This window comes from Oncorhynchus keta, chromosome 21 (assembly GCF_023373465.1).
Source record: "Oncorhynchus keta strain PuntledgeMale-10-30-2019 chromosome 21, Oket_V2, whole genome shotgun sequence".
In the NCBI taxonomy this organism is placed as follows: domain Eukaryota; kingdom Metazoa; phylum Chordata; class Actinopteri; order Salmoniformes; family Salmonidae; genus Oncorhynchus; species Oncorhynchus keta.
In genome coordinates this window covers 13,699,053-13,710,346 of record NC_068441.1, presented here as the reverse complement: position 1 = coordinate 13,710,346, position 11,294 = coordinate 13,699,053, and the positions used below count along the sequence as shown (strand labels likewise).

Sequence of the window (11,294 nt, the reverse complement as noted above, 5' to 3'; positions counted from 1 at the left end):
CCCTTGCCTTTTTAGTAGACTTTCTCCTGCAATCTCGCTCTTCATGAACTGACGTGATTGAAAAAGTGTCTGTCTCATGACATTGTAATACATCTGGTCTCCAGTCTATGGGCTACAGAAAAGCCACAGAGGCTACTGTTCTTTATATTGTAGGCTACATGATTTATGTTGGATTAAGTTGGTGGAGCACCGCAGCGTCTCTCCAACAGCACCCTGATGAGGCGTGCTGGGTGTGGACAAGCTACATATTTTGCGCCCCTGCCTTTGGTAAAGTGGGCACTGTTTATCATGGGGCGGCGTTAGCGCTCACCGAAAATAGCCCTTATGCCACTGGGCGAGAGAAATTATCATTGTTTTTGGGCAGAATAATGGTGAGGTGTTATGTGTTGTTGGAGGTGCGTCTTGGTCAGTTCAGCTCGGGAAATGCTGCCCTCGTTAATCTGCCGCTGTAGGCCGCTGTCTAACGGGCGTGTGAGAAAAAGTGAGCGAGAGTGTGAGAATATGTATAAAGCTTGTGGGAGCGGCATTTTATTCAATTCTTCTCTATGTTTGAGAAAAACTGTATTCCGGGTCTACAGTACGTGTCTTGGTGTGACTCACATGGAGGTGGCAATTGATCTGGTGGGTGTGGTTGTCCTCTTTGATATTGTGACAGATGATCCATCAATCTGTCTGACAGGGATAGCATTAATCTCTCCCTCACTTTCTTTTTCTTTACAGCTCACTCCACTCTGGCCCATGAAGGACAGTCCTCTCCTCCTAGGACACATTGAGATTTATTAGAAGAGCTTTAGACTGAATATATGTACTCACAGCTTTATTAAAAGCTTTGGATTTGAAATGTATCCAGTCGTCAGGTTCAGTCTCCACCAAGGCGGTAAGACACACAAATAGGTGTACATGACAACTATGTAACTGAAACCAGATTAACAACACACAGCACATAATAAATCCACACAGACACAATTTATGAAATAGTCACCTTCATTAAGCTCTCAAATGATTCATACTGTGCAGTTGACCTAATCTCAATGGGTCGACAAACATTCATGGTTATAAAAAGGAAATTACAATGGTGTTTTGTTTAAACAATATCTCTAACACATTGGCCATGTGACAGAGTGCTGGCTGGTTGGCCTCGTGAAGTTGGCACAGATGAATGATCAAAAGGTATAGTACCAGTCAAAAGTTTGGACACACCTACTCATTCAAGGTTTTCTTTATTTTGACTATTTTCTACATTGTAGAATAACATCAAAACTATGAAATAACACATATGGAATCATGTAAACAAAAAAACAGTGTTTCCCATGTGTATCAAGAATGGTTCACCAGCGAAAGGACATCCAGTCAACTTGGCACAACTGTGGGAAGCATTGGTGTCAACATCCATGTGGAATGCCTTCAACATTGTGTTTGAAGTTGTTTCAAACATAACACTCATCATGTAGTCTGAGATTTAGAGTGACCGATGTGTTGCGATTTCACATACCAACGAGCTCTGATTAAGGCATCAATAAACTGGACTTCAACCAAGGCAAACCCGTGAGGTCACCTACTACAACTCAAAGATAACACAAACAAAACACATCAAATGCTGATTTCTAATACTGCAGGTGTACCACGTTAGCTACACACCACAGAGCATTTCCTGAATAAAGTTATAGTTTTCTAATGATTTCACAGTGATGGTAATGGCATATGAAAATGCAGTCTGGAACCTGCCATTTAGTTTATTAAGTCAACGTCTATCATTTTGTGTTATATTGTTTGATAAAACAATAATGCCATTGTATGCTTCAGTCTATGAAAAGGTAATCATATAGCTGGAGAAACACAGTTAGGTTTCTCAGCCTATCAAAATGGAATGCACAATTAAAGAGTCGGGATGCCAAGTCATTTCCTAATGGAGCACCAACATAAATATTGCAGTTAATCATGATAAGACAGGAAGGTGAAAGGTTCGATGAAGGGTTGGTGTACCTGCCCTGTGGTTTTGGGTGGACTGAGGAGGGGGAACAGGGTGCTCAGAACGAAAGGGCTGGTCAGGATTATGGAGGGCTGGTCAGGATTATGGAAGGCTTGAGGACCACTACTTCTTGGCAATGGCAGCCACAGCTTTCTTGGCAGCGTCTTCCAGGTCGTTGGCGGCTACAATGGGCAGTCCACTCTCTGACAGGATCCTCTTGGCCTCCTGCACATTGGTCCCTAGAACACACACACACACACAGTGAATAGCCTATGACGTAGAAAGATGCATCTCACCAAACTGACTAAAAAGAACAAACTACACAGAACACAGGAGAAATTAACTGAACCCAATGACAGATGCACCAAAGAAGGGTGCATGGCATAATTTATTGGTAAAATACAACACTGTCTGTGAAAGAGTGTGAAAGCCACTGGTCTTGAAAAGGGCAGCGGGCGTGTACTGTCTTCCATTGGCTGCAGTGTGTGTGTGTGTGTGTGTGGGGAGGAGGAGACAGGCAGCTGGTGGGGTCTCTGCTGATCTGATCATATCCCAGTGAAGCTCTAACCATGCAGACACACCCTGAGTCACTATAACCTTGGGGCCTACACTGGTTAACCAACAAAGCAATGATAGAGAAAAGAGAAGCGAAAGAGAGAGCTTACCCTTTGAAAAAAAGCCTAGAGAAAAAAAAGCCTAGAAAAAGCCAAATAATAGAAAGAGGCCAGCTGTTTATGTGGTGTTCACTGATTTCACAGGTGAGAACGGTACAGCAGGGAGGAGGGAATTTACATAACGCAGGTGTTCCACATTACTACAGTGTGCGTGTGTGTGTCCACGCGTTGGCTCGGCTCTCCTGGCTGGTGTGTAATTAAGATTGCATGATGTGTGCAATCTCAGGAGCTTGGCTGTCTAATCAATAGAAGCGGGAATTATATTACCGCCGCCACTTAACTCCTAATATTTCAGCACTTTTGTCCAGTGAGATAACACGTCATTCTAAACATATTTCTTGACTTCTGCACAAAACAATCAATTGTGTGATCTAAGTAGAGGAGGGGAGGGCCATGGGCAGACACACAGCAAATTGGGTATCTAAAGTACTTTTCAAACCAAACATTGTAGCATATTATCCTCCGTCCTCTATTAGATCTTCATCTCAAAGGGCACTGCTTTCACTCAGAGGCTCAATGCACTGTCCTATCAACTTCATTTAGATTGACGAATCACAGGGATCCTATTTCTGTGGAGGCCATGAACGGGGCAGGTAGCCTAGCCTTTTGAGCAAGACACTTAACCCTAATTGCTCCTGTAAGTCGCTCTGGATAAGAGCGTCTGCTAAATTACTAAAATGTCAAATTCAAGGTTATCAGCTGGTTAACAAATACAATCTGAGACAAGAAACATTCCTTTGAATCTTTATATAGGTCTTCACACTGTGCTGCTATACAATTGGTTTCTATACGGAAAGAAATAGACATAGATACGGTATAAGGGAATATACTTGCTGGCTCTGTCTGGATTCCTAGAACTAATTCCTAGATCTGACACCAACAGACACTTTCTAAGAATCTCACCATACATAGGGTTCAACAAACACACAGCTGGTCAAAAAACAAACAGTGCGTGTTTGTGTGTTTCAGTGCCACTGTGTGACTGCAGAGGGGTGTGGAAAGAGTGCAGTTCCGGAGTGAGCAGCAGGGAGCAGTGTCTGTCTGTCTACAGCAGCAGCCCAGGCTACTGATACTGTACAGGTAGTGTGGTTTCGCCTACAGCCAGTAGGTGCTGCCGAAGACCTACTCACAGCCTGGCCTAGAGGAAATACCAGGAGAGACCTGTTCCTTTAAGAAGAGACACACTATATACAATTTCAGTAATCTTTCAGCAGGAAGGAACATTCACAATGTTACAGATAGAAATAGCCTACAGAATGGAATGAGTTCTACTGTGTGGAATAAATAACTGTTCGCTCTATGCAACAGTGTACTAAAAGAACATACATGGTCAATGCATCCTCCCATACACAGTACAAATAGTGTGTCAATGCAGTTTGTGCGATGAGGACTGGCCCTGTCCAGGACCTTCAGCTGGGATGTCTGGGCTGTCAGCCTCCCTCCTGTGGCTGTAGTATGGGGCTCTAAACATGGCACTGGGACAGAGCAGGAGCTACACTGGCACCAGGAGCACCATGAGACCCAGCCCCAGCCAGCCCTGCATGACTTTTCATCTGATTATGATAATTCTCCTAAATCAGGCTGTAGCGGGAGCCTATTGTACCCTGGAGGACTGTCCGGCTGAGAGGACTACACTGCCACAGTCTGGGAACTGGAGGAGGGAGGGCACCCTGCTCTCTTTATGTCACACTCAAATTCTAGTTACTCAGAGGCTATAGTTCCTTCCCTAAGTGTGCATGTTTGAGTGTCTGAGAGAGCGTGTGCTAAAGCGATAAAGGGAGAAGCGAGTGAGAGTTTATATTTGTGGTAATGAGCATGTAACAGGCATGCTGGTGTGTCTGTGAGTGTGTGTGTTGGTCTGTAGCTAGATGGCAGTAGATGGTTCTATTTAAGCTATAATGACATTGTCAGGACTGACGGAGCCATTTCGACCTCAGCAGGACCACTAGTCCTTTTTTAATTACATTGGAAAACGACTATATCCCCCCAGTATCCATTTAAGGAGAGACTGGCTTCCATGCCCAGACAGACAGATAGACAGGCAGGCAGCAACATAATGGCTGTGTAAATCAATAGCAATGGTAATGGCTTGAAGGGAATAATCACTTTTTCACTAGACCCTGTGGTGAGTATAAGGGGAATTGTATTCACACACACAGACTCATGCATACACACAGACACATAACATAAACACTGAGGTCAGAGTCTCAAGGAGTACGCAGTAGTTCCTCATCGAGTACCTTAAATTTAGTGTGTGTGTTTGTGTGTATATTCGTTACAGCTTTATTCTAAAATGGATGAAATGTTTTTTCCCCCTCACCATCAACACAAAATAGCCCATATTGACAAAGCAACAAAAAGTTACACATTTTAGCAAACATTTTAAATTGAAATATCACAATTACAGACCCTTTACTTAGTACTTTATTGAAGCACCTTTGGCAGCGATTACAGCCTCGAGTCATCTTGTCTATGACGCTACAAGCTTGACACATGGCATATATTATTATTATTATATTATTTGTGGAGTTTTTCCCATTCTTCTCTGCAGATACTCTCAAGCTCTGTCAGGTTGGATGGGGAGTGTCGCTGCACAGCTATTGTCAGGTCTCTCCAGAGATGTTTGATCGGGTTCAAGTCCTCACTCAAGGACATTCACCAACGTCACTCCTGTGTGGTCTTGGCTGTGTGCTTAGGGTCGTTGTCGGGGCTCCCGAGTGGCGCAGCGGTCTAAGGCACTGCATCTCAATGCTAGAGGCATCACTACAGACCCTCGTTCGATTCCAGGCTGTATCACAACCGGCCGTGATTGGGAGTCCCATAAGGCAACGCACGATTGGCCCAGCGGCGTCCGGGTTAGAGTTTGTCCGGGCAGGCCGGATTTGTTCTTAACTGACTTGCCTAGCGGGCTGTCATCTGCGTTTTACTGAGGAGTGGCTTCCGTCTGGCCACTCGACCATAAAGGCATGATTGATGTGCTGTAGAGATGGTTGTCCTTCTGGAAGGTTCTCCCATCTCCACAGAGGAACTCTGGAGCTCTGTCAGAGTGACCATCAGGTTCTTGGTCACCTACTTGACCAAGGCGCTTCTCCCCCGATTGCTCAGTTTGGCCGGGCGGCCAGCTCTAGGAAGAGTCTTGGTGGTTCCAAACTTCTTCCATTTAAGGATTATGGAGGCCACTGTATTTTTTATTTAAACAGGCAAGTCGGTTAAGAACAAATTCTTATTTTCAATGACTGCCTAGGAACAGTGGGTTAACAGCCTTCTTCAGGGGCAGAACGACAGATTTTTACCTTGTCAGCTCGGGAATTCGATCTTGCAACCTTTCGGTTACTAGTCCAACGCTCTAACCACTAGGCTACCTGGGGACCTTCAATGCTGCAGAAATGTTTTGGTACCGTTACCCAGATCTGTGCCTCGACACAAAGCTCTACGGACAATTCCTTCGACCTCATGGCTTGGTTTTTGGTCTGACATGCGCTGTCAACTGTGGGACCTTATATAGACAGGTGGGTGCCTTTCCAAAATCATGTTTAATCAATTGAATTTACCACATGTGGACTCCAATCAAGTTGTAGAAACATCTCAAGGATGATCAATGGAACAGGATGCACCTGAACTCAATTCAGAGTCTCATAGCAAAGGGTCTGAATACTTATGTAAATAAGGTATTTCTGTTTTGTATTTTTAACCAATTTGCAAAAATGAACAAAAAACAAACAAACTTTTCTCTTTGTCATTATGGGGTATTGTGTGTGGATTGATTAGGGAATACTTTCAGAAAGCTCTGTACATCAGGTATGGCTACCGGAATTGGTGAGCTTGACAACGAGGTAAATCGGCAGTGTCGATCAATAAACTAAATGACCAATTAATGAAAGCCTGTCTATTCATACAACAACCACTGGCATCAACCTAACTCCACACCTTGTGGCACTCAGCCCTCAATAGAGAATTCAGAAAACAGCCAACCCCCTCCTGTGCCAAAAGGAGGCAGGCAGAGAAAAGGCTTGCCAATTAAAAGTGGTGGAGTTAATCCTGCCTGATCCTGTTGAAGAGCTGCCTGCCATTATGGGGTCTGTGGTCAGCACAGCCGATTGACTCTAACCAATCCCTCTTTTTGATGCCTCAGCTGTAATGACCACAGCTAAACCAAGGATTAAAACCCATCAGGGCTCTGTTTCTACCCAATGGTCATCATGACCTTTGAGCCAGTCCCCAATTTGAGAGCCAGGGGCCATTTGATGCACGTTTGTGAAAAGTGAAACCAGCAATGAAATGTTCTAAATCTTGTGTCTTCCAGGAAAACATATTGGCAGAGTGAACACAAAAACACATGTATGTGTGTGTGGTCAAACGGAATGTTGCTTCCTCCATTCAGGAAATTCAACCCCATCTATTGATTTTAAAGGGGAACTGCCCCCTAGAACCAACGTATCTGGTTATAACGGCCTGTGTCTCATTGATGAGCCAGAAATATAATTGCAGTATCAGAATTGACTACATAGTGTAGGATAATTTTGGTCATAAAGTCAGTCTCGTCCAAAACGAGATGTGGAAGTGAGTGCGTCATGACGGGTATTGATGGATTTGGTATAAATTACATACATGCCCACTTGTGCCAATGATGTCCAATTGCCCAGAGACAACAAGGTGTTGTCCGTCCCAACTGTCATGTGTTGTGGACATGTTGTCAAGTCTGCAATGCATGCACACTTGCTCGGCATAGGAGTGAAAATGGGCTTCCATAAAGTTGGTGCAAACTTCTAAAACATTCAACAATATTGTACAAGATGGCAAGGAATGGATTACATACAAATGTACAACATGATAGCTGTGACTGGTGTGTGGTGATTAACTAGCTAGCTATGATACTGACCATTTGATCATTTATCACTCCAGTGTTAATCTGCAAAATTGTATTATTCGCCTACCTCCTCATGCCTTTTGCACACATTGTATATAGACTGCCCATTTTTTTTTTCTACTGTGTTATTGACTTGCTAATTGTTTACTCCATGTGTAACTCTGTGTTGTCTGTTCACACTGCTATGCTTTATCTTGGCCAGGTCGCAGTTGCAAATGAGAACTTGTTCTCAACTAGCCTACCTGGTTAAATAAAGGTGAAATAAAATAAATAAAATAAATAAATAAATAATGTACATAGCCTCTCCCTAATGTGTAATGTCATAGAAATGAAGACTTGCCTAGCTAACATTGCACCTGACGATAAGGTTTGATAGGATGTAACGTTAGACAGCTTGCTATCAATAATGTTTCAACTCAAACTTGCTTGCTAAGAAGATCCCTGCTAACTAACGTTAGTTATGCAAGTTAGGTAGCTAGCCTATTTTATGAGAACAGGCATGTTGTTAGGGTTAGCACATGCTCTCGATAACTCAGTCCCTGGTGGTATTCTGCCTTTACTGTGATGGAACTTGGAGTCATGATCAAAGGCTAGGTTAGAAATAGCTAGCTACCATTCGGGGGCTTCGTCTGCTACTAGTGCAACATGCCTGTTCTCATAAAAGTATATTGTGTATATTGTTGGGCAAAATAAAGGACACCTTCCTAATATTGAGTTGAGTAAATAAATAAATGAAGGGTGGTACTTGTCTAGTCTGAGTGTCTATAAGCATTCAGCAATGTCATGTTACACAGCTGGTTGCATAGTAACGGCATCAGCATCACAGCCTGAATCTAGTCTGTACTTAGTTTATTAGTATAATTACTTCCAAACTAGAGATATACGTTTATTGAGTGATATTTAATTTAATTCACAGGCTACTTCCAAAACCTGGTGGATTTGTTGTTCAGCAGTGTTGTGGAACCCTCCCCCCCACCATATCAGGCAGTACGTGACCAGGCACACGTCAGGTCGGTCGCATTTGATCTGGTCCTAGGTCAGAATACTATGACGGGTCTGTCTTGGAATTCACCTTATAATCATTGACAATGTAATCAGTGCTGTATCAACTCTACCTTGTTTTTCTACAGATGGGGGACAGGAGAGATTGTCATGGAGTCCCCTGACTAAAAAACAGGTTGATGCAGATGTCTGAACTGGGAGAGACCTTGCACTGCACAACAATTACACAAGACGCATCTATTACTTTTCATCATCTTTCATTATTATTGAATTGAATGGTGTGTGGGGGGGGGGCTGTGTATTATATGGGACACCATACGAAGAGATGACGACTAACATGTACCAACAGTCAACATGCTAATTGGTACAGATTCTGAAATTGGCTTTGAATGACAATAGAAAGGGAAAGGAGGATGCTTAGTCAGTTGTACAACTGAATGCATTCAACTGAAATGTGTCTTCCTCCTTTAACCCAACCCGTCTGAATCAGAGAGGTGCGTGGGGCTGCCTTAATCGACATCCACGTCATTGGAGGTGAGACAAGTGTAATATTTGCACATTGTTATATCAGCAGAACACTGCTTCTATAGTATTATGTGAAGGATGGTTTAATCTACATGGAACTCATATACTGAGTTCACAAAACATTAAGGACACCTGCTCTTTCCATGACAAAGACTTACCAGGTGAAAGCTATGATCCCTTATTGATGTCACTTGTTAAATCCACTTGAAATCAGTGTAGACAAAGGGGAGGAGACCGGTTAAAGAATGATTTTTAAGCTTTGAGTCATGGATTGTGTATGTGTACCATTCAGAGTGATAAAAAAAGTTGAAGTGCCTTTGAAAGGGGTATGGTAGGTGCCCAGCCACCGGTTTGTGTCAAAAACTGCAATGCTGCTTGGGGTTTTCATACTCAACAGTTTCCCGTGTGTACCAAGAATGGTCCACCACGCAAAGAACATCCAGCCAACTTGACACAACTGTGGGAAGCTTTGAAGTAAACACGGGCCAGCATCCCTGCGAAATGCTTTCGACACCTTGCGTCCATGCCTTGACGAATTGAGGCTGTTTCAGGGCAAAAGTAGGGGTGCAACTCAATATTAGGAAGGTGTCCTTAATGTTTTGTACATTGTGTACGTTCAGAAATGGCACTCATCTCATATTACTCCTGAAGGAAACTTGGTCAGTAGCTACAGAGCGGTATGAGAACAGTGCCATCTTCCTGCATCTCACGTAGCTGTATTTATTGAACTCTGTCTGCTGGACCCATGGATTGAGGCAAACTCTGTCATATCCAGGATGAAGTGTGATACACTCCACCCCTCCTTCCACCTGACTGCACCTGTCCATGACCTGTAATACATTACATAGATAGAAGTGACTTCATCACCCCACTGGAGACTTGAAGACAGAACCTCACCCAGAGAGCTGTACAGGTCAGTGTGGTTAGACAGACAGAGAGCTGTACATGTCAGTGTGGTTATACAGACAGAGAGCTGTACATGTCAGTGTGTGTTAGACAGACAGAGAGCTGTACAGGTCAGTGTGGTTATACAGACAGAGAGCTGTACATGTCAGTGTGGTTAGACAGACAGAGAGCTGTACATGTCAGTGTGGTTAGACAGACAGAGAGCTGTACATGTCAGTGTGATTAGACAGAGAGCTGTACAGGTCAGTGTGATTAGACAGACAGAGAGCTGTACATGTCAGTGTGGTTAGACAGACAGAGAGCTGTACATGTCAGTGTGATTAGACAGAGAGCTGTACATGTCAGTGTGATTAGACAGAGAGCTGTACAGGTCAGTGTGATTAGACAGACAGAGAGCTGTACATGTCAGTGTGGTTAGACAGACAGAGAGCTGTACATGTCAGTGTGATTAGACAGAGAGCTGTACATGTCAGTGTGATTAGACAGACAGAGAGCTGTACATGTCAGTGTGGTTAGACAGACAGAGAGCTGTACATGTCAGTGTGGTTAGACAGACAGAGAGCTGTACATGTCAGTGTGATTAGACAGACAGAGAGCTGTACATGTCAGTGTGATTAGACAGACAGAGAGCTGTACATGTCAGTGTGGTTAGACAGACAGAGAGCTGTACATGTCAGTGTGGTTAGACAGACAGAGAGCTGTACATGTCAGTGTGGTTAGACAGACAGAGAGCTGTACATGTCAGTGTGGTTAGACAGACAGAGAGCTGTACATGTCAGTGTGATTAGACAGACAGAGAGCTGTACATGTCAGTGTGGTTAGACAGACAGAGAGCTGTACATGTCAGTGTGGTTAGACAGACAGAGAGCTGTACATGTCAGTGTGATTAGACAGACAGAGAGCTGTACATGTCAGTGTGATTAGACAGACAGAGAGCTGTACATGTCAGTGTGATTAGACAGACAGAGAGCTGTACATGTCAGTGTGATTAGACAGACAGAGAGCTGTACATGTCAGTGTGATTAGACAGACAGAGAGCTGTACATGTCAGTGTGGTTAGACAGACAGAGAGCTGTACATGTCAGTGTGGTTAGACAGACAGAGAGCTGTACAGGTCAGTGTGATTAGACAGACAGAGAGCTGTACATGTCAGTGTGGTTAGACAGACAGAGAGCTGTACATGTCAGTGTGGTTATACAGACAGAGAGCTGTACATGTCAGTGTGTGTTAGACAGACAGAGAGCTGTACAGGTCAGTGTGGTTAGACAGAGAGCTGTACAGGTCAGTGTGATTAAACAGACAGAGAGCTGTACAGGTCAGTGTGATTAAACAGACAGAGAGCTGTACAGGT

The 11,294-nt window shown here is 43.7% G+C and overlaps 1 protein-coding gene across 2 annotated transcripts in view; it reads right to left on the bottom strand.

The window, feature by feature from the left end:
• Nucleotides 1-1,203: 1,203 nt before the first annotated feature.
• The window catches only part of LOC118400160 (succinate--CoA ligase [GDP-forming] subunit beta, mitochondrial-like), a 144,106-nt gene continuing 134,015 nt past the window's right edge, over nucleotides 1,204-11,294 (bottom strand). For both annotated transcript variants that reach the window (XM_035796712.2, XM_035796713.2), the window contains one exon: nucleotides 1,204-2,208. In XM_035796712.2, the coding sequence (XP_035652605.1) occupies nucleotides 2,052-2,208 (157 nt within the window). In that variant the 3' untranslated portion in view covers nucleotides 1,204-2,051. The remainder of the gene's footprint in view (nucleotides 2,209-11,294) is intronic.